This window comes from Podarcis tiliguerta (assembly GCF_965153285.1).
Source record: "Podarcis tiliguerta genome assembly, chromosome: 8".
Taxonomy (NCBI): domain Eukaryota; kingdom Metazoa; phylum Chordata; class Lepidosauria; order Squamata; family Lacertidae; genus Podarcis; species Podarcis tiliguerta.
Genome location: NC_139541.1, coordinates 52,897,155 through 52,924,035, shown reverse-complemented (window position 1 = coordinate 52,924,035; position 26,881 = coordinate 52,897,155). Strand labels below are relative to the sequence as shown.

The 26,881-nt window shown below is 44.2% G+C and overlaps 2 protein-coding genes across 7 annotated transcripts in view; both read left to right on the top strand.

Moving 5' to 3' along the window:
• Window positions 1-11,509, top strand: part of RSPRY1 (ring finger and SPRY domain containing 1) — a 35,271-nt gene extending 23,762 nt beyond the window's left edge. For both annotated transcript variants that reach the window (XM_083452911.1, XM_083452912.1), the window contains 7 exons: window positions 720-835; window positions 1,688-1,831; window positions 3,253-3,364; window positions 5,733-5,835; window positions 7,454-7,606; window positions 8,806-8,910; window positions 10,006-11,509. In XM_083452911.1, coding sequence (XP_083309037.1) covers window positions 720-835; window positions 1,688-1,831; window positions 3,253-3,364; window positions 5,733-5,835; window positions 7,454-7,606; window positions 8,806-8,910; window positions 10,006-10,102 — 830 coding nt within the window. In that variant the 3' untranslated portion in view covers window positions 10,103-11,509. The remainder of the gene's footprint in view (window positions 1-719; window positions 836-1,687; window positions 1,832-3,252; window positions 3,365-5,732; window positions 5,836-7,453; window positions 7,607-8,805; window positions 8,911-10,005) is intronic.
• A 3,831-nt stretch (window positions 11,510-15,340) lies between these two features.
• Window positions 15,341-26,699, top strand: ARL2BP (ARF like GTPase 2 binding protein). 5 transcript variants are annotated; one of them, XM_083452997.1, is made up of 7 exons: window positions 15,341-15,553; window positions 16,489-16,661; window positions 18,484-18,545; window positions 19,912-20,018; window positions 21,027-21,112; window positions 22,596-22,692; window positions 24,072-26,699. In XM_083452997.1, exons 2-7 carry the CDS (start codon window positions 16,624-16,626, stop codon window positions 24,168-24,170), a joined length of 489 nt encoding a protein of 162 aa, XP_083309123.1. In that variant the 5' UTR covers window positions 15,341-15,553; window positions 16,489-16,623; the 3' UTR covers window positions 24,171-26,699. The 5 variants fall into 5 exon arrangements, with proteins under 5 accessions (XP_083309123.1, XP_083309125.1, XP_083309122.1 ...); XM_083452999.1 differs by having other exon boundaries at window positions 15,370-15,553; window positions 16,515-16,661; XM_083452996.1 differs by having other exon boundaries at window positions 15,381-15,553; window positions 16,610-16,661.
• Window positions 26,700-26,881: the final 182 nt, after the last annotated feature.

Here is a 26,881-nt window from a genome sequence, read left to right as displayed (position 1 = left end):
CAGGCCACCGGGAGTGATATGGAAGCATCAACAAGACAGCAGTAACCACATTGCTGTGGGTAATATATGAAGGAAATCCATGGTGATTATAGGCTTCTGCTTCTGCCACCATTGTGTTCTCTTTGGGCTGCAATTTCCCTTGAGTCTAGTCTCTGGCAAAAGCTTGGTTGCTGTTCAAAGTCTAAAAATAGGAATGCCTTTAAGGGGGGAAAGTCCTTAAAATTAAAAGGGTGGGCATGGTTCGAGGAAACTGCCTTTCAGGCCAAATTGGATCCAGCCTAATTTGGACCTTGCCCCCAAACTTCACATGCCTGTACTAGAGGGTGGTCTGTCGGATAGTCCCTTTAATGAAGAAGAGGTACATAATTTTCCACAGTTCCCAGTTCCTGCCCATCACCCCTTCTCAGTGTTCTGAGAATTTCAATATTCCATCTTCGACAAGTGTAACAAAAATTCCATTTAATGAATGAAATAAAATGACAATTTAATTTATTATTTGTATAAATTTAACTTTATTCTAACTGGTAAAGTATCTAATGTGTTTCCTGATTGGGGACTTCCTTCTTGGTCAAATCCCAGACCATTTGATCAAATTGGTTAACTAACGCTCTGCAGTAAGATTCGTATCAGGTGAGCAGATACATTTGATTGCCAGGTCCATGTTTTGCAATATTAGGACTTCTACTACAGTTACAATTTCTAAATATGTATTTTTGCAGTTTTGAAAGAAGGCAGGCAGTTTACATACGAGAAAGTTGACTTGACCAACATAAATGCCATGCTGAATAGTAACGATGTCAGTGAATACCTTAAGATTTCACCACGTGGGTTGGAGGTAAGTTTTGGTACTTAATTCCATCATATTTTTATATCTTCTACACTTCCCCAAACAGTAAGAAGTTTCAGAATAGCACTATTTGGGTTTCATTTCCCTTTGGAAGAGAGGACACTAGAGGCTTCACTCTCTTTGAGATAATAATATAGGCCGTAAGTCAAACCAAGCCATTTTTATATGTTTTTTAATAAACCCAGCTGAAATAGCAGAAAGAGAGGAAGTTTAGCAAGAGGTTTTAATCAATGATTAATAAGGTTGTGACATCAAAGGGGATACAGTAAGACTTACAAATCCTGTTTCAGAATGTAGCTGTTGGTGATCCTTGTGAACTTATTAAAATGGACTACAAAGCCTGCATTCAGGATCTGGAATATACATATCACAACCCTGTATCTCTTGCTATCAATGTGGGAAATAATTACTGGTTTGCATTATTTGCAAATATGCAAACAAAGCATAAGGGAGGGCAAGCAGGAGCCCCTCCCGCAAGGCAGCATTGGATTCCCAGAGAGTCATGTGCATAGCACACTCAAGGCTCCACCTGACTTTGTAGCAGACTCCAGACATAAATTCTCAGTGGTCTGTGTTTGCAGAACAAAACAACAAAACAAAACAAAAGCAAGCCTTTTTCAGACCACACCTGCAGGGCACTTAGTCTCACATCTTCACATCTGCGGGTGAGTTACCTATTCAGTATTAAATGTAGAATCGGTTTCTTCTGAAATATGAGCCTGTTGCCTCAAAATGGAGCTGAGAACTTACAAGGATTTAAATTCCTCCTGCTAGGGCCAGGTAGCTGTTGTCTTTTGGAAGGCAAGCATTTATTTATTTTACTTTTGGTTTGTTCATTAGGCCCGATGTGATGCGTCGTCTTTTGAAAGCGTTCGATGTACTTTCTGTGTGGATTCTGGAGTTTGGTACTATGAAGTCACAGCCATTACTTCTGGGGTGATGCAGATAGGATGGGCTACCAAAGACAGCAAATTCCTCAATCATGTAAGTGCCACTTTCTGCCATAGGAACCTACTCATTAAGTTGGAAGTTGGATCGGCCTTGGAGTCTCTTTTCTGGGTCCCTGTCACCTCTGGAAAAGAGGCAGATGGGAGCCAGATAGAAGGCCTTCACTGGGGCATGAAACTTGTGGAACCAACCTGCTTGGAAATGTTAACCTGGTTCCAACACTGACATCTTTGCAGAAGCCATGTGAAGATTCTGGTTTTTCTTGCAACTTTTGGTTTAAATGGGCCCTCCAGATGTTTTGGGCTGCAGCTCCCATCAGCCCCAATCAGCACAGGTTGGCAAAAGTTGCAGTTTACAATTACAGGGAAGGTGTTTCACTATAGTAAAAATGTTGTATAGGGTTAGATGCAAATACCTTGATATGGTGGGGAGAGTTGGCGTTGCTGGAGAAGGAGGTAGATGAGAGCCCCTCTTCACCTTCCCTAGCGGCACAACTGTACATTTAACTGTATTTTAGTTATCGGTTATTGCACAGCACTTTGATGCCAAAATGTGCACTGGTGTTTGGTGCAATGACTGGTGCAGATGGGATTTTCTTAACCTTAAGCAAGAAAGCCAGAATATCCCACCTGTTTGCATGCTCCCTCCTCTTCTCTCCTGCACAAATCCAGCATAAATTCAGTTGTAGCATTGCATTTGCACCAAATTTAGCTTTTGTCTAGGTTTTAAAGGTGATTTTGCAATTTCAGAAAGTGTCAGGGAGCTATACACAACCAGGAAGCCATAGCCTATGGATCTTTCCCCTTCTGGAATTCACCCAGCGTATGATCACACAGCAGGAAGCAACTCTTGAAAGAAGCCCTGAGTCTGTACTTGCAAGAGGGCATAAATGTGCCCAGTGTAGTCCAACAGTGGGCCACATATTCAAACCTGCATTCAGATCTCACCCTTGTTAAGAAAGAACATATTGATACCCCCCATGTGCCCGTAAAGGTAAAGGTACCCCTGCCCGTACGGGCCAGTCTTGACAGACTCTAGGGTTGTGCGCCCATCTCACTCAAGAGGCCGGGGGCCAGCGCTGTCCGGAGACACTTCTGGGTCACGTGGCCAGCGTGACATCGCTGCTCTGGCGAGCCAGAGCCGCACACGGAAACGCCGTTTACCTTCCCGCTAGTAAGCGGTCCCTATTTATCTACTTGCACCCGGGAGTGCTTTCGAACTGCTAGGTTGGCAGGCGCTGGGACCGAACAACGGGAGCGCACCCCACCGCAGGGATTCGAGCTGCTGACCTTTCGATCGGCAAGCCCTAGGTGCTGAGGCTTTTACCCACAGCCCCACCCACGTCCCCCCATGTGCCCATAGTTATGCAAAATGGTTGAGAAGCTTTAAAAACAAGATTCCCACAAGTCTTGTCATGTCTCAAGAAAAATAAATGCTGTATTTTATCTTCCCTGAAGGAAGGTTACGGTATCGGGGACGATGAGTACTCCTGTGCATACGATGGCTGCCGGCAGCTGATCTGGTATAATGCCAGAAGTAAACCACATTCCCACCCGTGCTGGAAGGAAGGTACTCCACCCATCTTGTTGCAGTTGTTGCTGTTGTCGTTTTCATTTGCTGGGAAATTGTTCTAGCACTCCCCAGAGGGGAGCAAAGCTGCCAATTTAGTAGCCTAGAATCCCTTCTACCCTGTCTCCTACCATTGTAGGTCACTGTAAGTGAAGAGTCATTTTCATCCCTTCGCAGCAGCCTTCTGAGGGCCACATGCCATTGGTGGGTGGGACCAGAAGCAAAAGTGGGCAGAGCCTACCTTTGTGCAGTAGGCTAGCTTCTACACACTTCTCTCTGTCATCCATCCAGGCAGGCCAGAGTCCAAGGTTCACCAGAGTTCAAGGACACATTCCAGCTAGGCAGAAACACTAGGAGAGCATGGAACAAAGCCAGTGAGGGCCATGGCCCAGGAAAAAGAAAATATGGCTGGCACACATGTGTGCCCTGCAAAGAGTCCCAAGAGACATGGAAGAGGGTCACATTAGGGCCTCCTAGGCCTGAGGTCCCGTCTTCTGTCAGATTGGAAAGGCTAGGCTGCAAACTTTTTTCAGTCCTCACTACATGCAGGAAAGGTTTTGTATGGGGGGAGCATTCAACTGTCCAGTTCTCCACCTATAACCAGAAGTGGTACAATCTAGGAAAAGGCTTTTATTGTTGGACTAGTTCTAAGTTGGGATCCTTCCATGCCACTGAAGGAGAAAAAGGTGTAGCCAGGAAAGGATCTTGATTGAAATTGAATTTTTGGACAATGGAACAGATGGCCCAGGGATCCAAGGGGTCTCTGTCCCCAAGGGGTGATTCTTTCGGGACATGTCCGTACATCAGCTTCCTGTGCTTTTAACTCAGTGCTTTAGTAGTAAACTAGAAGCACAGGGAGCCTTTCCTGGAAAAACCAAATGCCCCCTCTTCGTTCAAATGTCCCCACAGACCCCACACAGACATTCTTATTGCTGCTCTCACTGCCAGTCATGCAGATTGCACATCCAGTATTGAGATCAACATGCTATCTGGGGTGAAGACTGCAGAGGAGCAGCATGATATGTACATGTAGGTGCCTACACTGCAAACTCAAGGCACAACTGCATTTTTCATGTTTACTTTTGTTTCTGATGCGCATCCAGTCCCTGGGGTCAATGTTTTAATGTGCTTCTGTTCATCTTGATCTTCTCTGCATTATGTGGAATCTATGTAGCGTTAATTCATCCTTCATTTGGGAAAAGAGGAGCACAAAGTTTCCTTCTAGTTACAAACTCTTACCTAGCTTCCTAATTACTTAAATTTGAGAAAATGCTGAAGATGACTCTGAGCAGGCGTAACGCTGGCTCCCTGCAAAATGCTATTTGTAAATCAGGAATCAGCCTCCGGAACATATTTTTTTTTTATTTCATAAAATGTTCACAAAACAAAAACTCAAAAGTAGTTTACAAAAAGATTTTTTTTAAACCCAGTAACAATTTGCAACAATAGTTTAAAACTTACAAAAAGTTCAATGTCTGCTTCTTTTCCCTCTTGTGTGAATTTCCCCCTCTACAGCTTTAACCATAGTTTACAGCAGGGGTCAGCAAACTTTTTCAGCAGGGGGCCAGTCCACTGTCCCTCAGACCTTGTGGGGGGCCGGATTATATTTTGGAGAAAAAATGAACGAATTCTTATGCCCCACAAATATCCCAGAGATGCATTTTAAATAAAAGCACACATACTACTCGTGTAAAAACACACTGATTCCCAGGCTGTCCACAGGCCAGATTTAGAAGGCAGTTGGGCCGGATCTGGCCCCCGGGCCTTAGTTTGCCTACCCATGGTTTAGAGTTACATGGGTGCTAACCAGAGTGCTAACCAGAGCTAACATGGGTGCTAACCAGAGTTCTCTTCTTAACCATGGTTTGAAGACAGTTTACCAGCCCTGGTTAAGATTGAGCCTGGTTTTTTTAACCATTGTTATTGTAAACTGTAAACCATAGTTAAAGCTATTGAGGGAAGCAACATGGGATTCATGTCAGGGAGAAGCCTCCATTCCCAAAGTTGGTTTTCAGTTTGCAAACCACAGTGTGCAGAAATCAGTGCTATATCCTCATCAGGCCTTTGAATACTTGCTGCAAGGTTTCAGGATAAAAGACAACATAAAGGAGGAGAGGAGGCATTTAAACAGAGGTTGGATGGCCCTCTGTCAGTGATTCTTTAGCTGTGATTCCTGCATTGCAGTCAGTTGCACTAGATGACCCTTGGTGTACCTTCTAACTCTGCAATTATATGAAAAGGGACTGGTATAAGTTTACTCACATGCAGAGGTTGTTCCCACCCACTGCATATACCAAGTCACTATTGTGGGGTGGGTTGTTAAACAGATCTCCAACAACCCTGTGTTTTTTCTTATATATGACTTCAGGTGATACAATAGGATTTTTGCTGGACCTACAAGACAAGAAAATGATCTTTTATTTAAATGGGAACCAGCTTCCTGCTGAGAAGCAAGTCTTTTCTTCTGCTGTGTAAGTATGTGGCCCTTGTGAAAGCAGTGAAAAATTAATAGCAAGCTTTTAAGATCCAGATAACAATAAAATTAAGTCTAAAAGGCCAGGGGAACATAAAACCACACTTGCCAGATGCCATAAGAACAACAGAATAGGGTTCCAGATGGACCTCTTTGTAGAGAGCATTCCATAAGTGAGGTGCCACCATTGAGAAGACTTTCTTTCTGGGAGGCACCTGCCTCACCTAAGATATGGGGTACCTGGGTAAGGCCCTCAATAGAACATATAGGTTAGATACAGAGACAGGTGGCTCTTCATATACCCTGGTATTAAGCCATAAACAGCTTTAAAGGTCAAAGCCAACATGTTGACTCGACGACTGGATGCCAGTTCAACTGGTGCAACACCTGTATAATAGCTGTCACTAGAACTTAGCATTTATGTATTGCATTTATATCCCACCTTTCCTCTAAGGAGCTTGTAGTGGCTTACACACGCCTCCCACTCTCCATTTTATCATCACAACAACTCTGAGGTAGGTTAGGCTGAGATAGAGTGGCTGACTCAAGGTCGCCCAGTGGGCTTCATGGCTGAGTAGAATATGAAAACTGGTCAATCACATCCTAGTCTAGTACTCTAACCACTACACTACTCTGGCTCCAGCATTGTTTCCAAAAAGTCTTCAAAGGGAGCGCTGCAAGCAATGGGTTACAGTAGTCTTAAATTGTAGATTGTCAGAGCATGGATTATGGATGCTTTGCTATCTCTGTCCAGGTACAGCAGGCCCACCAGCCTAAACTGATAAAAGCCACTCGGTGCCACAGGAGCAAACTCGTGGATCTCAAGCAACCTCCCCAAGCTGTCTAACCCTGTTGCTTCAGGGGGAGCACAGTCCTGTATATTACAAGATGAACATTGCTCCCCTGATTTGATATGATTTGATAATAGACCATTTGAAACTAGTCCTCTTCCCATCCCCCAAGCATGTAGAACTGCTATAACCTTGGAGAATGCCCACAAACATTCTAATTGCTCAGGAGGAATGTGTTGACAAATCTGCAGCGGTGGGTTGACCATGCTGGAGACTAGAGTAAAACGCAGAATCTGGATAGTTGAAAGAGTAGGGACAGCGTGAGCAGTGTGCTCATAAGCAGAGTTGTTATGTAAAGAGGTTTGAGAGGCAAATTACTCAGCGGACAAAGAGGTGGAAATCTGAGTGAGCAAAGAGTGGAATTCAGGCTGGGTATTGGAAGCAGGCAGGGAAGAGATATGCAAGGGGCCTGTTTGAAGCTGCATGTTAAGGATCTAAGCAAACCTGGGAAGGGGGGCAGTCTTCAGTCTGCAACCCATCTACTTGGGCTAGCCAGCCCTTCCTATCCCTAACTAGAAAACAAGCCATGACTTGTAGTAAAGACAGCATGGTGTAGGGGTTAGTGTGTTGGACTAGGATCTTGGAGACAAGGCTTCAAATCCCCACTTGGCCATGAAGCTCACTGGGTGACCTTGGACCAATCCGTTCTGCACACCTGGATGATTCTACAAGTCATGGGTATTTCTCAGTGTAATACAAAGTGGCACCGTGTATCGGATGCTTTGCATGGTGGTGCTCTAATATTATTCTCCCTTGATTTTGCAGGTCTGGCTTCTTCCCTGCAGCTAGTTTCATGTCTTATCAACAGTGTGAGTTCAATTTTGGAGCAAAACCTTTCAAATATCCACCATCAGCTAAATTTAGCACCTTTAATGACTATGCCTTCTTGACAGCAGAAGAGAAAATCATTTTACCAAGGTAATATTTTCTACTTGTCAGTGCATAGAACTGAAGGCCGAGATTACAGTCTTGTTCTTTGTAGGTTTTGACCCATCTGGATATGATAAATAAAGAACATCCTGTGAAGTTTTAACAAAAGCCTGTAGTTTCACACACTGCAGCCTTTCACAATGGAAGAACCACTTAACCTCGGGACTGTTTTGTGTGTTGATTGTAGAAAATGCAGCTTGAAAATGTAATGTGGGAAATGCTGAATACCTGTCATTCTGAGAGTTGTATCTAGGGCAAACTTAAGGTAAAGGTACCCCTGCCCGTACGGGCCAGTCGTGTCCGACTCTAGGGTTGTGCACCCATCTCACTTAAGAGGCCGGGGGCCAGCGCTGTCCGGACACACTTCTGGGTCCCGTGGCCAGCGTGACAAAGCTGCTCTGGCGAGCCAGCACCAGCGCAGCACACGGAAACGCCGTTTACCTTCCCGCTATAAAGCGGTACCTATTTATCTACTTGCACTTAGGTGTGCTTTCGAACTGCTAGGTGGGCAGGAGCTGGGACCGAAAGACGAGAGCTCACCCCACCATGGGGATTCGAACCGCCGACCATGTGATCGGCAAGCCCTAGGCACTGAGGTTTTACCCACAGCACCACCCGCGTCCCAAACTTAGGTGCAAACTTAGGTGCAGATTATTCCATGAGAATGAATCATGTAAACAAAAGCCAACTTTCATAGATTAGATTAGTTCTGTGCTATTTATCTAGTGTCTGTGATTCAGGTTTTTGACTAACATCTGAAGTTTTGTTGATTGGTTTATTAGGGGAACGAGAGAAAGGCTAGTTGGGAGGGGGAGCTTTCCATATTCTGCCTAGACCCTCCCCAACTATAAGGGGTAACAACTTCTTCCAGTGGTGGTAGCTTTAAACGAGAAGTTTAGATCTTCCAGATGCCCGATTTCATGCTTAGTATCAAATCTGTGTACTTGTTTGATAAACTAGTGGATATGCAGAGCATTAATTCTGCAGTGACCTTAGTTAACAGAATTGAATAAATTGTTAATTGAATTTGTTTTTGTTTCCATTGCTGCACATACTAATTCACAGATATTAAACTGAGATTCATTGTCGTGTAAGGTGATCATGTCCATAGTCAAATACATTTGATATGAGCAGGATCCCTTGAAACTGTTTCTTTGAACTGAATCCTGCTGATTTTTCCTCTTCAGACATAGACGACTGGCCTTGCTAAAACAAGTGAGCATTCGAGAGAATTGCTGCACTCTTTGCTGCGATGAAATAGCAGACACAGAACTCAGGCCATGTGGTCACAGGTATGGTGGATAATTATTCCTTTTATTTATCATGGTTTTGTAGCTTCCCCTGTCTTACATGCCCTAGTATGATAAGCTGTAATTGGTCTTGGAGGGATTATTTATTTATTTATTAAATTTGTATGCTGCCCTTCATCCAAGGTATACAGGGTGGTTCACAACATAAAAATTTAAAATGAGAAAATATACAATAAAACAAAAACCAATAAACGCCCCCTCTCACAAACACATTTAAAAGACTATACAGGATATATATTCTAAAAGGTGGATTAAAAATACTATTATTAATTATTCATATTATTATTATTATTATTATTGATTTTCTATTTTGTAAAGCTTTGCAATCCAGGTTAGACCTGGTCTGCATATGTAGTAGGATGAGGTGGTAGAAGGGATTCTGCCAGTTCAGGCTGCAGGTGAGGAATGTCACTTTTGTTTTTTCTTCATCACCAAGAGGGGAAGCCTGCAAAGAACAACAAGCACAGCAAGGAGGAGATGTTCCAGATCAGCCTGTTTCCTGCTGTACTAGGTTTCTACTAGCAGGGATTTTGTTGTTGCTGCTGCAGCTATACCTGCAGTATGACGTGGTACTGTCCACGCTTCTCCCTTAAGATTCTACTACCCACCTTATTCCCCCACTGCTTCATGTGTACATAAACCCTATAAGTCTTGAGGCAACAAAGAAGATGGATTTTACTGCTTAGAATATGTGCATTGTCTCTGTACTATTAACTGTCCACAACAAAACTAGCATTGGCAAATCATGTTGTGACACACCCACCTGCCCATTCAGTGTTCCCATGGAGAATTACATGACATAAGTTGCATCCATGCTCAGAGTAGTCCCATGAAATAAATAGGCACAACTAGCTTTGGTCCATTATTTTCAGTTGGTCTACCTGGATTAAAAGCTATTTGGATACAGCTCCATTCCCACAACAAAAATGAATGGATTTGTTTGTTTGTTTTTTAAAAAGAGCAAAGACATTTCTGTTGTTCCTGATGAAGAGTTCTGTGTAACTTAAATGTTTGCATACTATTGCCTGGACAGAAGTTGCCCTAGTAACCCATCTTATATCGTTGTCCTTCTTTTAGTGACTTGTGCATGGAGTGTGCCTTGCAACTAGAGACCTGCCCTTTGTGTCGACAAGAAATACAGACTCGGGTCCGACAGATCGCTCACATTTCATGACACGTGGGGAACTGTATCTCGTGAACTTCCCTCTGATCCATTCCATTCAGCGCTAGAAGGGAGAAAGGCAGCTCTGACCGAGCCACACACAAGCTGAGAGCCCCAACTGTGGCCCACTTTCATGCTGAACAGTAGACGGAAACCTGTTAAGTCGCCCTGCTGCCTCAGAGCTGTGGAATGTTCTTTTAGCAGAAATGAAAGTTGGCGGTGAGACTTGAGCTACCTGTTGGTTTGTCTCCCACCAAGGTGGCTGGAGAGTCTGCCTCTTAAGTTTGTCCCCTGTCCACTCTTCCCATTTCCTTTCTTCCGCTGCTCCTTCCACTTGCCCATCACATGTCAACAGTTTTGCACTGGAAACATAAGGCTCATAATCTCCTCTAATGGGGGCATATCTGTCTTCTAAAGCCTTTATTTCAGCAGCCGTCACACATTTAAAAACAACACCAATATTTCTTGGTCAATGTAGCTTCCTGCTGGTCAGAGACCCTCTGTATTTTGGACTGTTGACCTGAAAATGTTCAGACTTGAATTCTACATGAAGAAACTGATTTGTAAAGGAGGTGTTGAGATTCTAGAAGAATCCAAATTTTTTTTGATAACTCTGTGATTCCAAAGAACATTGATTCTTCCACTACCACCACCTTTTTTTTAAACTGCAGAAAACTGCATTTTCATTCATAGTGTTTCTAGTTCCTTCAATTTCAGTACCTACATTGTTGTCAAAAAAGAAGTGATTTTTCAGGAGGGATTCTTATAACTACAGTGCCAGACTGGAGATAGCTTGTTATTCTGGGTATTTTAAAAGGTACCATTGATTTCTCTCTCTCTCTCTCTTTTTAAATTCAGTATTTGTTCTTGCAAGTTCTGTACGTTTTGAAAGTATTGAGCTATAGAACTCAAGATCTGGAAAGAAAATGTGGAGAAACTCTGTTAATATTGTTTTGAAAGAAATACATGTTGTTTGAATAGCAAGTCAGCCTAGGTTGACTAAACTACCATTTCATTTACATAGGCTCTAACAAACTTAGTCTGCCAAGCTCATGCCTATCCACTTGGCAAAACATGTGGGGAGGAGGGACACACAGTGCAACTTCTAGGGTTGCACAAACCAATATCAAAAAGCTCATGGGGCAATGTGCATATTGTGCCTCTGTGCAAGTGCAGAAAAATCACTGAAATCAGCTGTGTGATAATCTCAGCCTTAAAAGAAAGAAAGTTTCTAGTTATGGTTGCAAGGTACCTTTGGAAGGATATGTGAATAATGTCTGTTGAATTCTTAAGATGTTTAGACATTGTTGAATCACATTTCCAGTGGTTCAGGATGGGGCTTCAGTTTCCCGTCTTAATTTATAGAGTGCTGAATCCAGCTTTTCTTGATTCATTAAAAACAAAAAGCAGTTGCAACAATTATTTATTTTATTAAAATTTCCTACCCGCTTTTCTTTATAAAGGCGTTCCAAAGCTGGGTACAATACCAATGAATAAAACCATAAACTGGGATAGCTCAGTTGGTCAAGCTTGAGACTCTTCTCGGGGCTGTGGGTTCGAGCCCCACGTTGAGCAAAAGATTCCTGCATTGCAGGGGGTCGGACTAGATGACCCTCATGGTCCCTTCTAGCTCTACAGTTCTTTGCTCAAACAAACAATAAAACAGTAACGTCAGCTGAGAGCACATAGACAGTTTAATAATACCTGTTTACAAAGTGTAGCAACACAGATACCCCAAAACCTGGGTGAACAGTAGATCTTCAGTAGTCACTGAAAGCTGACAACTCAGTGCCGGGCAAGTCCACATAGTCTTATCCATGGCCCTGCCCAGTTTTCAATTAGTAATTTGTACCCCTAAATATGTTTCTTTAGAAAGGAACCTTCAGTTGAACTTTCAGCTAATAGACTGGGGTCCTTGCAAGTGGTTCTGTCTTCTCAGATGGGTTTTGGTCTTTCACCTTCCTGAACTGAAACCCTTCTCATTAGGTATCAAAATACTATTGAACCTGCAAGGAGTTTTAAAAGCTATGACAGGAAATGCCAAGTTCTGATCTGTATTTTCCTGAGGGACCATGATCATGAGGTGAGGAAGCGTAATTTCCTGAGCCCTGTGGAAGATTGAGTTCACCTTAGGCAAGGTCAAGGTTGGGTCATAGGACCATATTGCCCAGGTGGCAGATAGAGAGTTCCTTCCAGACCAAGAGGACCCTGAGTTTCCCCACTTTTGTTGCTGAGCTCCCGGCAGTAGATGGAGTGCAGTGGTTGGAAGGGTGAGGCCACAACAGCCTTGAAAACGAGGATAAGTTCAGCTCTGGAACCCAGGCGAAAGATGAGCAGAGCCTCTTGGAGGAACATGCAACCTTTGAGCCTGCAAGGAGCCTCCATGTGCTGCAATAACACTACCCAGAATGGTGCCTACTGCTTGAGTGCATTGGGGGCCAGGCCCTGGTCTAGCCCATAGGAATTCAAGAACACTGGGTGCACATGCATCAGCAGAGTGGACTTGCTCTTGCATCAACTTGTTGAAGACTTTCTATGGCATCTTGTAAATTTGATTGGTGGAGACCCTTTGGGAGGCAAGGATAGTCTGTTTCACCCAGGGAAGAGCCACGCTTAGCAATTCAGCATCTGCTTTGCATTTAGAGGGTTCCAGGCTCAATCCCTGGCATATCAAGGTACGGCTGGAAGAGACAGCTGCCTGAAACCTGGGGAGCCACCACCACTCAGTGTAGACAATACTGAGTTAGAGGGACCAATGGTTTGGCCTGGTGTAAGGCAGCTTCTTATGTACCTTACCCAAGTACTCCCCATGTCTTGGCATGTGCCACTTGGCATCCAGATCCAGCATTTTCATCTCCATATTAATCCAGGAAAGTACCTCCAGGTGTATTTGGGGGGGGGGGCTGTTGCCCATGATAACCCTTCATTGGGCTACCGGCCTGACAGGCTTTGTTTGGACTGATGTCCCTGATTCAAGACCACTCTCCTTAGGCCCTGCCTAAGGAGGATGCAAAATGCAGGATGCAAAATGGTGCCCTTTCAGAATCACTGCCTCCAACATGGTTCCTGCAGAGATACCCTCATAGTCATCCTTGGAAGAGGCGATAAGATGGTTGTACAAAGTTCAGGGCTTTAGAATCTGGTTTCACCTGAAAGGGCGAGGAAGGTGTATGAATCTTCTAGTGGCCTCTTTCCCCAACACCGTGGATCATTCACCACATCTTATGGCCGTGCATCTTCTGCTGGCTTACTGGGGCTTGGGACCATAAGCCTGCAAAGTATTCTACTGCTTTGTGTTTGAGGATGTGTTGCTGCCTTTCACTCTTCTTGCCAAGCAAAGATACTGAGTTATGTATAGGCAGTTCCTTAGGTGGGTGACAATTCCCTTCTGTACCAGACAAGCTGTACCTCCCACCCAGGGGTTTATTAGGTTGGCTGCAGTCAAATGTGGCAGGCTGGGGGGGGGGGGGTGTTATGCACAAAAATCAGAGGTCTCCACTCTACCTAAGAGCTTGCCTGCTCCCTGGGCTGCTCCTCCACTCCCCTGGGCAGCCAGGCAAGGTGCAGAGGCTCCTCTGGGTGCCTTGGTGGAGTAATTCAGTTGCCGGTGTGGGGCATCATGGCAGCCCTGTGGGACCCTCTTCCCAGTCACCCTGTGACATTATTAGACAAAAAGCAAAATTTGAGTTCCTTGTCCATTGTCTCACTGGCTTCAGAGGCACTGATACAGCCCCTTGCCAAGGACACAAATGACAGGGGGCACCGATACAGCTCCTTGCCACTTGCCCTGGCTATGGTCTTGGTGCCTAAGCAGCCCCCCATTCCAAGAAGAGTAGAGTTGGGCAGTGCCCCTTGAACAATGGGTGTGTAGGGGGCTGCTGGGCTGAGGGTGGGTCAGAAAATCTTCCTTCTGTGTGATCTTAAATAAACTTGTTAATTCATTTTGAGATATTTCCACCTGTTCTTAAGGATACCTTTTCACGGGGGAATGGAGGGGAGTGGCAAAGTTTTATCTTGCAATTCAAGTAAGCACTAAAGTCAGGATGTTGTCATATTAGCAAATTAACCAGAGATCAACAGCAATCTAATGGTTAAGTGTTCAAAGCAAGCCTTCCTCGCTGACCCTACCATAAAAATCACATGATTTTGTGTTATGCTTGTGTAACAAGCACATTATTGTGGGTCCTCAGTCTGTAACTACTAAGTCAACAATGTCAGCTGACATGTTTATTATGCTTCTGTCCTAGCTTGGCATGTGGCTCCTGACAGATGGGTGGGTGGGTGTGAATGTTTTGCAAACAGGCAGGAAAGCCCTTCAATGTAAGAGACGTGTGTCATCCCATTTCACTGGAGAGCATGAAAGCAAACAAGAATCTAGTCAGGATGACCCTCTCCCAACAGATTATAATCTCAAGCAAGATAAATAGTATACACATACACCCACAATGTGAAAACTGCTTTCCGGAGGGATTCGTCACTATACAACACCATTGCCCATGTTTGGTCAACCACGAAGCTCACTGGGTGGCCACTGCCTCTCAGTCTAACCTACCGCACAGGGTTGTTGGAAATTAAATGTCATGGGATAAAAAGGTGGGATGTAATTGCAATAAACAAAAGAAGAACCCACTGGTTTGGTCACTGACAGCAGGATGCTGGGCAAGCGGAGTCTTTAGCCTGCTCCGGCAGACAGGCCCGCCTATGTGAAGACACACTTCAGATACAGGCACCGAGCTCGGCGACTTTTAAACTCGACGCGTAGTTACTGTAAACACTGAAACTTTCGCAGGAGGCAAGATGGCCACCAACTTTAATACCGTTAAAAGAAGATTGAATAAATTAACGGAGGAGGGGGCTACTATGCACAATGGCTATGGCATGCTCTGCCTCCACTGTCAGAGGCAGCAATGCCTTCTGAATACCAGCTGCAGGAAACCACAAGAGGGTGAGAGGGTTAATATGCTCAAATCCTGCTTGGAGACGCCGCAGGCGTGGGTCGGCCACTGCAAAAATGATGCTGCACTAGGTGGGTCGCCTTTAGCAAGTTCCAGGAAGGATCTTAGTTGTTGCTGCTGCCGCCGCCGCCTACTTTGCTCGGCTCAGCCAAACTGGGCATCGCCACGTGGTCGGTGAGGCTGGAAGGGAGAGAACCGCCCCCCCCGCGCGCTTCCTCTGATTGGTTCTCTCCTTTTACGTTTCTTATTGGTCGGGAGAGAAATCCCGCCTAGCCTCCTGTGATTGGCTCAGTTCGTTCAGCCTCACAATGATTGGTCAGGTAGGTGTGCGTTACCGGAAGAGGCCGTTTCCTAGGCAGCAGCAGGAGGAGGAGGAGGAGGAGGAGGAATAAGAAGAAAGAAAGAAGCGACGGCGGCGTTTGCAACGAACTCTATGGGGGAGGCCGAGGCCTTCGTCCCGCTCGTCGGTCTGCGGAGTGACGAGCTGGCGCTGCCTGCAGGAGGACAGGTAGGAGCCAAGGCGGAAGGGGATGGCTTTGACTAGGACTCCTGGGTTCCCTGTGGCCCTGAGAGGAGCCCTGCTAGGTAGGCCGGGGGTCCTGGCTCGCTCCTGGCCTTCAGAGGTAGACTGAGTCAGTATGTGGAGGCTCTATCTGCTGGCTAGGGACTTGGAACTGCTCTGCCAGGTCAGGCCAACCTTGGGTCCAGTAGGGCCCCTGCCCTCCCCGCCCCACACAATGGCAAACCAGAACCGCAGAAGCAGGTTATTTGATTGATTGTATCCGACTTTTTTCTCCAGTAAGCTCAATGTGTCATGTATGTAGTTCTCTTTTATGCTCCACAACAACCTTGTGAAGTAGTTTGGGCAGAAGTGAGAGTGGCCTCCAAGGTCACAGTGAACCCGGATTTGAACCCGACTCTCTCCAAGATGCTGGTGCTTACAGCTTGGTCTGGGCGTGCAGCAGAATTAGGTGGTGGTAAAATGAACTGTCCCAACTACTTCTGGAGGATTACATTTTTAAAAATAATTCTCATCAACAAAAACTCCCTGCAACAGGAAAGCTAGTACACTAGAGAGTGGACTGATCTAGAACTTTCCCCCCTCACAGCCAAGAGAACCCAAAAGCTCCTGGACCGTATAACAGAGGCCCTTGATAATTGCAAACATGCAAGACTTCTTGTACGTTTGGCAAACCCTAGTTGTGATAAGTGGCACCCACAATGTATTTGTGAGTCTATAAATTCTGTGGATTTCTGCTGCCCGTTTCCAAATCCAAAGTCTTGGGATTCCATACCTTCAGATCCACCATTTCCAGTGCAATGGGATAAGTTGCTTTTGTTTCAGGCAAACCTATTCTGCTGCTTACTTGTATGTATAGTTCATTTGTTGCCCACTGTTTTCCAGGAAATAGAAAACAAGTCATAATCAATGGTTATTTCTAGATGTGGAGGTGGTGTAATATTTTCAGATAGGCTTGAGACCTGACATTGAAGACAGGATGACTGACAGCCAAGTATTACACCCTGAGGATTAAAGTATTTAAAGGTTTACATTATAAAACAGGTGACAAAGCCACGATGGAAACTTTAGAAGAAGAAAACTTTGGTGTGTCCATGTAAGTATATTTCTGTTTCTGCACTTTGAAATGTTAAAGCCAATAGGGAGTTTTAACAGTTAGGAGAAGATTTTTTTTTTTTATGGCATGTGCTTCTGTGGACTTGAGCCTAGATGATAGAATAGGCCCTCTAGTCCACAAAAGCTTATGATGCAATATTTCTGGTACTTTTTAAGGTGGGAACATTGCTTGGTGATACGTTATTTTCTAACTTTATTAATAGTTGGTTTCAGTGTTAATTTTTAAACTACAGTCAAGACTGACTCATAAAGATTTTTCTTTCTCATGGATATAGATCAGTAATGGATCAATGATAGATCAATGCCTTCCAAATATTGTTACACTATAGCTTCCATCATTCCTGGCCAAATCTGTAGGGCCATAGGTTGCTCACCCCAGAAATTGATTTCCATCCTCCTTTTTAAAAGCCATCTAAGCTAGTGGCCATCATCACATCTTGAGGTGGTAAATCCCACAAGTTAATGAAGCATTGTGTGATGATTTAGTTAAGTGCTGTATATAGAAGTACTTTATTTGTCTGTTACAAATTTCCTGTCAAGTTCAGTGGATAACCCCAGCTCTTTTATGGACCCTGACTTTTAATACAATGCCTGAATCAAGCCAAAGCGATTCTGCTTTTGAATTGCAAAAACAACTATATTCTGATCTGGAGGGATTGCTGTTATCCCTTCTGTATGTGGCTAGATGGCAGCAAGTAGCAACAGTGTCTCCTCCACCAGGCTTGGGTTAGGAACAGCCTCTTCCTTGCTTCCATTAGGACAGGGATGTCCCAACAGGTTGATCGCAATCTACTGGTAGATCCCCAGGAGGTTTTGGTAGATCGCGGTCAATCGCTGGGTCCCTTTGCTTGGCGTTGGTAAAATAGAATCGAGCCCCGCCCTCCATTGTTGCACGATCTGCAGAATGGAAGACGGAGTTTACTCAGTAAGGCTGTTTGTCTCCCCAGCGATCTGTTGGTGAGTGGCTGTTTCCCTTTCTCCCTAAAAATGGCCAACAGCTTAGCTTTGAACTCCCCAAAACCAGGGCTTTCCTCCTCCATAAAAAAAGTTCAACAATTGACATCACTGTCATTTTTTAATTCTGTGAGTAGATCACAGTCTCCTGGGAGTTGGCCACCCCTGCAGTAGAACATCAGCTGTTAGGCACATCACTCTTATTCCTACTTAGTGATGAGGGAGAAGAAACTGAAGGATGATGCCTTATCTAAAACCTTGCCTAGTTTCTTCATGGATAAAGTACAGGTTGAACCCAGTCCAAGTCTGAGATCAGACTTGACTGAGGCAAGGCAAGGAACTGCTTTTCATCAGGGTGACTGTCCTTGGTTAAGGACAGTCTGCAATGTCTGCAGTGCAGAAGAACGTCACCATAAAATAATTCTTTGAGTAACTTGTGTTTGAATAAACAACAGCTTCTCTCTGAATGTAGCGGAATCTGGGGAGGAGGACTCAGTTCAGGTAGAACAAAGCATTACTGCAGTGGCTTAGAGACTTAGAGCTGTAAGCCAGGAAGTCTTTGGTATGAAATCTCACTTTGACAGCAAATGCACTTAAGATAGCCATAGGCAAATGGTTCTTTCTCTTAGTTTGAAGTTATTCTCTGTAACAGGGGGGGTGATAGTGTACCTCCACTTTACAGGGCTGATGAAAACATTACTGAGTAATATATGTGCTGGAAGTATTTTGTATGCTCATGTGTGCCATAAAGGCAGTAAGCATTATTCTGTGTGCCCTGGATTGTTATGTTTATGTGTATTTCACCTTCCATAGTAACCTGAATCCAACTTGGCTGTCTCTCATTTTAGCTCTTCACCATCGGATGCTGAGTTCGATGCTGTTGTTGGCTATTTAGAAGATATAATAATGGGTATGTTTTTCTTAAGGTAGCACTGCTCAAAAGGGACTGCCAAGGTGCATCTCTTCTTATTGTTATTTGTGAACACACTGGGATATTTTAGAGGAATTGTTTTGAACTTATCTTCAGTTCTGATTCTGGGGTGGATTTTGTCAGCACTGGTTTTTATACAAATACATCATAGTCTAGACCAGACCTTCCCCAACCTGAGATACGAACTATCTAAAAAGCACTACAGTGGTACCTTGGGTTACACACGCTTCAGGTTACATACGCTTCAGGTTACAGACTCCACTAACCCAGAAATAGTGCTTCAGGTTAAGAACTTTGCTTCAGGATGAGAACAGAAATTGTTCTCCAGCGGCGCGGCAGCAGCAGGAGGCCCCATTAGCTAAAGTGGTGCTTCAGGTTAAGAACAGTTTCAGGTTAAGTATGGACCTCCAGAACGAATTAAGTACTTAACCCGAGGTACCACTGTAGGTTGAGGGGAAGTCGGTCTAGATGATATTATTATTTATGCATTTTGCAAGTCACTTTGAGGGCTCCTGAGGTGCCAAAAGAAGAGATAGCGAACTAATAAATAAAATAGATACCCACCACTCTCTTCTTTGTGCAGTATTGGCACGTGGGAAAGTGTTCAGTGGTTGGCATTTGTGCCTGGCTGAAGGTGGAACTTGTATTCTTTTCCTTGGACATGGAAGCAGAGTTCTCATGTAAATTTTCTTCTTATTTTGCCTGCTTTTCCTTTCTTGCCTCCACCTACTGCATCAAGTTCTGAACAAGGTTCCTGCTCCTAAACAGCTGGACCCCATGATGAGAGCTCCTGTTGAGGGCTGGGGATGCACCACAATGTTTTATTGTGGGTCCACACTTGTTGATAGATACTTGCCTTTCAATGAAACATTCAATAAATCGGTGGTGCCTGAGGTACTGCCCAGTAGGTGGCTTGAAACAACCAGTCAATCCCTTTCATGGAGAAGTGCTTGACAGCCGTGTTGCAATTACAGTGGCAAAATTTATGCCTGATTAATTGATTCTGGATGAAGGATTGGAACTGTGTGTATGCTGACTTCTCCAGGGAACTGATGTTGCCTCATATGTTCATTATCCAGCTCTGTTCCCTGGGTGAAACTTGCCAAAAGTCTTTTAATCAGGCTCTGCCTTGTTTGTGTCAGTGAGAGAAACTCTTCATCCTGCCAGAGGCTTAGCGAGCTAGCAAGATAGAGAAGCTACTGCATGGATTGGGCCTCCGTCAGCTGCAGCTGTGCTGTCGTTGCAGCTATGAGGGTCACCATGTACTGGATCCTAAGCTGAGGACAGCACACCAATGAATGTAGTCACTGTCTTTCGGCTGAATGCAACTGTGTTGTGATTTCAGATGATGACTTCCAGCTTATACAAAGGAACTTCATGGACAAATACTACCAAGAGTTTGATGATACGGAGGAAAATAAGCTCATCTACACTCCTATTTTTAATGAATATGTGAGTGCATATGTCCTGTTTTGATCGTTATCACTTGCATATGATGGTGGGCTTTGTCTTTTGAACATTTGCCACCCTGTGAAAGAAATTGGATTCTGTGTGTTTCAGCAGCAAGTGTGACCTGTGAACCATAAGAGAGAGAGCAGCCCTGCTTCAGGATGTTGAGGCTCCTCTCACACCCTCAGAGGGACCTGAGACCTCAGTGCAGGTGCTGAAGGCCAGCCTTCATCAACCTGGTGCCCCGTCACTGTTTGTTTGTTTTAAACTATAACTCCCATAAGCCCTGGCCAGCATGGATGTGAGCTGTAGTCCAAAACATCTGGAGGGCACTAAGTTGGTGCTGCTGACCATCCAGTGTGCTTCTCTGGGCCGTACCATCACTTTGTTCACTGTGCCAGGAAGGTTTTTCTGCTACAAAGTTTGCTCAGTGACTAGAGGGGAGGGGCCCAGGCTGGTTGCTGTCCCAACATGGCATCTTTTGTAACAGCTTAGCTTCTCGTGAAAGTGTTCATAATTGTTGCAGATTAAAGGGTTGTTAAGGGCACAGCTGCAAGAGCTGGTTTAAACGCTGGCAACACTGATTGCTGCTGAGGCACATGTGGTTTCTGAAAGATCCTTATGGTAGCTTGCAAGTCTCTAGTTGGGTTCTGAAATTTAGGGGTGATGGTCAGGATACTCCCATCATTAGTCGTGCTCATTGATTTCAGACATATAGTAATTTTGGTGGGTCTACCCAGAGTAAGGACCCATAGTGTTCTTATAACTTAAGGGTAATGAACAGAACAAATTACTTCCTCAAGGCAGAGACTCAGCTCTACATATTTTAACTGGTTGTATCCTGTAACATCTCTCATATTTGGAACCAAAATGTGGTCCAGCCATTGACAGTCTAGTAAGCTGCACCTGATCTGTCTAGATCAAAACACCTCTTTGTGAGATGGTAAGCTACAATATTTGCTCCCTGTCATCCTCAGCTGGAAAATAATAATACAGTGCTTCTCACTTCAGATATGCTTAGTTGAAAAATACATTGAAGAAAAGCTCTTGGACAGGATTCCTGGTTTCAGCATGTCTGCCTTCACCTTGTCATTACAGTAAGTTGGATCCTTTGCTTTCCATTTCTTTTTCATCTTCATTGCATTAACTTGTTCTTAAGGCTCCTTATTGAGTAGGGTTGGGCTTTGAATTTTGGGAGCATCTTCTCTCAGATGTGAATCCACCTATTTTAAGCTCTGCTGCAGACTCCTTGCCCCAGGGTCTGCCCTTCTCTGAAATGCAGTCATGTGGTCCTCTGAGCAGGGAGCTCTCTATAATGTCAGTACAGCTGTGAAATAGCATCCCCTAAGAGTGTCCACAGAATGGTGCTGTGGGTTAAACCACAGAGCCTAGGACTTGCTGATTGGAAGGTCGGCGGTTCGAATCCCCACAACGGGGTGAGCTCCTGTTGCTCGGTCCCAGCTCCTGCCAACCTAGCAGTTCGAAAGCACATCAAAGTGCAAGTAGATAGATAGGGACCACTCTCCGGCGGGAAGGTAAACGGCGTTTCTGTGTGCTGCGCTGGTTCGCTAGAAGCCGCTTAGTCATGCTGGCCACATGACCCGGAAGCTGTCTGCAGACAAGCGCCAGCTCCCGGCCTCTTGAGCAAGATGAGCGTGCAACCCCAGAGTCGGTCATGATCGGACCTGATGGTCAGGGGTCCCTTTACCTTTGAGTGTCCAACAGACCATACCCCCTTTTTTCCCATTTAGATATAATGTAAAACAGGAAAAAGACCGCTGTACATCATTCATATATGTCATGCGCTGAGGCCCAAATGTTCATGATATGCACAAATGTAAACAATGGGCTATTAAGTCACTTCCACGAAAAGAGAAGACTGTTCTATGCTTAGCCAGTGGTGCCCATCCCAGCCTCCTTTGCAGATCAAGGCCCATGCAATCCCATGCCATTTATAGAAACCTTCTTGAAGATTTCGTATTGTTGATCATTCCTGAGGGCTGCATAATGAAAACTGATGTTAAATGGATATTCTGCTGCTTAGCGAGCAGATCCATCCCTTTGTTTAGTAACAGCTTAGAGCCTGCTTGCCCAGTATTCCCTCCATCACCACCCTTGGGCACACACAGCTGAGGAAAAGCTGTAAATCAGACATCCATGAATGCAGTTGGCAGAAGTGGCTGTGATTGCAGCAACAGCATTCCCACTCCCCTTCAGATTCTGAAGCTGCAGAAATTTCTGTGGGCTGCTATCTGTGCATTTTCAAAGGGGGGGGGGGCGATGACGGAAGCACCCCCTGATGCAAGACAGAATAATGATTAAGCTTAAAATCTAAGATGTGTACAACTTTGAACTACATTTTCTTTGGATAATTGCTTGGTGACAGTGTGTGAAGCACCCCTTAGTCCCATTATTTTCAGTACAAATTACTCTGTGCAAGTGGCTAATTTAAAGAGAAAATGCAACTTTTTTTGATAGGCATTTTCCTCTTTAGCTTTTGTAATGCATCTTTTCTCAATGCCTTTTAAAATCTAGAATGTCTTGCTGTTTTAATGATGAATCTAAATCCTTCAATTACAGGCAGCACAAGGATGAAATTGCAGGGGATATTTTTGACATGCTTCTCACATTTACTGACTTCCTCGCATTTAAAGAAATGTTCCTGGATTACAGAGCTGTAAGTACTTCAAAGCTCAGAAAGCGCACACTGAATGACCAGGCAAGTTGGTTTAATTGGGAGGGACTCTTGGGCATATTGAGCAGAGAGAGATCACTTTCCCAGTTCTGCTTCCTAAGAGCCTTTTAAGTGAGGAAACGAAAAACTGATTTTGGGGCTTTCTGCATGCAAAGTAATTGGGGCTCCTTCCCAGCTTCTGCGTTCTGAGAGTGAGAAAGAGGACCTCAGTTCAGGAAGAGAGGGTTGGCCCTGGTTTTCGGTTTGGCCAAACTATAGCACTCTGGATGGGGCGGAGTGGTTTTCAAATGTAACTTGGGGTGGTGGTTCTTTTTTTATCAATGGGGAAACTGAGACTAAAAGTATTATGACCAAAAAGTTGCTCATTGACAGTTTGATAAGACATCATTTTTGTTAATGTGCATAGCTATCAAGATTCATGTCTTAAGTTGGTATAGGAGTATTGGGGGTTGGGGGGGTCTCAAAATGCTTTTAGTGAACCTCAGTGGTGAAATGTGTGTCCACTGCACAAGTTTCGCTCCAGAAATATTTTGGGGGGGGGAAATACTGGAAACCTGTGGTCCAAAACAAGTTAGTTTGAAGTAATGCATGTGAAACCCCAAAACCATTCAGAACTGTTGTTATTGTGAAATCTTAAACACTGATCTTTTAATATTTAGTCTTGATAAGGAGGGTTTGAAATAGCAAAGGGGCCAGTTTCAAAAGGTTGGTTAAGGCAGAAATTGGAAGGGAAAGACCACATTCCAGGCCAGCTGCAAAAATAATTCTTACTTATTTTGGTAGTGAGGGTGTTCAATGCAGATGCACAGAATCTGATACTAAACAAGGTTGAAACTCAACATTGTGTATATTGCTCTAAGAAAATTGTGTGCATATACACATTATGTGTGTATGTTTGTATGGAGATGGTGTGTAAATTTTTATATATGGCTATCTGCCCCTGGTTGTCATGAGGGTTTGCAAAGGCCAGAGCGGCAGAGGGCAAGATGGCAAGGGGAGGGCATGGATTACTAAGGTTACTTGGTAGCATGGAGTAATAGTCAAAGGAGGTCTGGCAGCTGTACCAAGGATCAGAACTTGCCCTGGTCAGTAGAAACCCTGCCCAGTCTCCTCTGGCTTCACCCATGGCTACTGTCAGCAACCCAAAAGCTGGGGGGGCGGGGATCATTGCTTATTGATGATGAAAGTTATGATTCTCAGTTTCCACAGCAGGTGCCGGATTCCATGTGGAATTTCTTGCCCACAGCCTTGCAGAAAATAAAAGCCCTGTGTTTCATTACAAAAATGCTTCCTTTTCTGGCTGAAAGCCTGCCATTTAGAAATGCCACCAAACTGAAGTATTTTTGGCATCTCCGTTCTAGGAAAAAGAAGGCCGAGGCCTGGACTTAAGCAGCGGATTCGTGGTGACACCCTTGAGCAAGTCCTCCATGTCGCCTTCCGCAAACAGTCTACGACACTAGCTCTTGTCTCCAAAAGAGAGCTGTCTCCACTTGGCGTGCCCTGAATGCAAAAGCCAGCAGAAGAGATTAGTGTGATGCTGAGGCGTGCAACCCTTATTCCCTCTTGGCAGGCCAATTTTTCGTCTTAGCTGCTCGTTTGAATTGAGCATTTCCACTTGATCAGTGACTAGTATAACTCCAGCCCTGTCTTAGCACTTGGATTTGTTGCTGTGCCAGCCAAAAGGGACTTTATGCCATGGAGGTCAGTTAGTGCCATGGTCTGTTTGAGGGCTGCCGATTTCTTGGAAGGAAAACAAGCACTTCTTCATTGGACAGCAGTGATGGAAAATGAGTGTCAAACGTGGGATGGTTCTAACTGCACAACCTTTTTTGAAGTTCACAATCACAACAAATCGGGGAAAACATGTTTAGCATAGTTCTGAATGCCACATTTTGACTTTCGACAGTAGCACGTGTGTGTTTGATGCGAATATATATATTTAGCATGAAACTGTTATTTGTCAGTTCTCTAGTAATTGTGAATTTGTATCCTTTCCAATTCAGCAGGCTTAGTGGTGTGGCTCTTGTAAGGCCCCCACTTCAGCTGCAGAAGGAAACAGAAAACATGGGATTTCCAAAGTAACCTCTCTCCTAAGAAAAATCACACCCTGTTTCATTACTACCAGCAGTATGTGCTCCAGCACGGACAAAGCTTTCTGCAATGTCTTCATGGGGGATGGGGACTGTAAACCCAAATCCAAACTTGTATGGCTTTCAAGGAACTTTGGGAATGACAGTTCTGTGAGGTGCTGTAGTTCTTTAAAAACAAAAGAGCTAAAGTTCCCCAGGTTCTGCAATATTAATTAGTTAAGCTGGTTTTAACTATAATGACCTCCCTCACAGCGAAGCTCAGGAAATGGTCTGAGAAGTCTAGGACTGACTCTACCAGGTGTTGTTTTTTTATCACAGCCCCCCACCCCCAAAATAAAATTACCAAGCTTCTTTCAGGAAAGCAATGACAGTTAAACCCTCTTTTAAAGTGGAGTGAATGTTTCCCAAGTGGCTTGATTATACCTGCAAGCTTTGGGATTTCATCAGTGTTGTGTTTTACTAAGGTTAAAAAAAGAAAACAGCATGGATAACATTGCCTGTGCCATTATCGGTCTGCATCTTTGCTAGACACCTGGGAAGCCTCATGTGTGGTTCATGCTGATGGCTTCCTCCCTCCATCCTGGCTTAGTGGCATCAGCTAGTAATACGTGCCAGTAGTGTTGGATCCGCTCTGCTTGCCCCAGCCACATCTCTGTTTCTGGCTTACCTTCACATGGATATGTGGAGCTCAGAAAGATGTAGCTGCTGTTGCCATCTTGACTTGTGGAGGACCAGGCAACAGGAGCAGGGAATTCAAAACCCAAAAATTCCAGTTGTTCCCACTTTCCATACGTTGCCCGCTTTTACTCTTGGTTGGTAATTGAGTGCTCAAAGACTCAGCATGTACCTTTCATGTGCTGCTGTCACTCTGAGGCTTCTTCCAAAGTCACATATGGAAGAAAGGCCAGGATGACTGGCTGAGCCCTGGAAATTTAATATTAGAGCCTTTCAGGCTTCAAATCCTTTTTGTCCAAGCAGGGGTAAGTGATTCTTGTAATGAGGCTGATCACAAACATCTTACATGTTCAGTTTTGGGTGACATATGGCACAGCACAGTACTTGCTTAGCTAAATCTTGGGAGATTGAGAAGGGGGGTAACGTGGTATCTTTACATCAGCAAACTTTTGCTTTCACAGTGTTTTCTTTTACATACGTTTCCCTTTCAGAGTTGTGTTCTGTAATGTGTTTAGGCTGTACACTGATCTGAAACTTGATTGGCAAGATCCAGAAGCAAAATCTGCATTGTAAAGGATGTTTTTTGTAACTTGTTTTGGCAAGGTCCCATGTGTGTAAACAAGGAATAATCTTATCCCCATACTTTGAAGGTAATGCTCTGTTGGTATTTGAATGTGCAAGAAGTGCATTTTCAAACAGTCACGGCAAGGCATATTGACAATATTAATGACAGTATTTATCTTGGTGCAGTTTGCTTTTAAAAATCCAGTCTTGGTCAGCAAATGGGTAACACAGACTGGAATGCAGGATCAGATTCAAAGTTTCTTGTTTCTCTCTTGCCATTTCAAAGACATTGTCTTTCAGTGCCCAATTTGTCAGAACTATGAGGAGAGACAAAAGTAAATGAATTTTCATTTTCTAATCTCACCCAAAACCGCTGAGGTACATGGGATTGATTTTTTGGTAAGGCTGAATGGAATTTTAGAAGATGTCATTACAGTATTGGATAGTCTAAGAAATCCTTGGAGGAGGACTCTGAAGGAAATGTGTGCAATCGCTGGAGGAACACCTTCCATCAAGAGCTTCTCTTGGCATTTTTCAATGGTGTGTTAACAGTTTGCCTGCCTCCTGTTGAAGTTCACTTCATACCAAGAATCAATTTGTGTGCTGTTGGCAAACTAAGACTATATTGTTTTGTGTTTGATTAAACAACCAAGTAAATGACTATTCTCTCTGGGTATGTAAATCTGGGACACTGGGAGAAGCAAGTATGCGATACTATTTACTGGAGCAGAAATAAGGCCAATAATGTAACATTTAATTACCCTTAGCAAATTGCACACCTGATTGTGTGTGTGTGTTTGTATTGTTTAGATTCCAAAGTAACTGCACCTTTTGACTGTTCC

Bases quoted from the DNA above. Each gene is read 5' to 3' on its own strand.
- ARL2BP (XM_083452997.1), top strand. From the start codon at position 16,624: ATGGAAACTTTAGAAGAAGAAAACTTTGGTGTGTCCAT. The intron at 16,662-18,483 runs GTAAGTATATTT...CTCTCATTTTAG, and splicing joins GAAAACTTTGGTGTGTCCAT to CTCTTCACCATCGGATGCTG. The intron at 20,019-21,026 runs GTGAGTGCATAT...TTCTCACTTCAG, and splicing joins CTCCTATTTTTAATGAATAT to ATATGCTTAGTTGAAAAATA.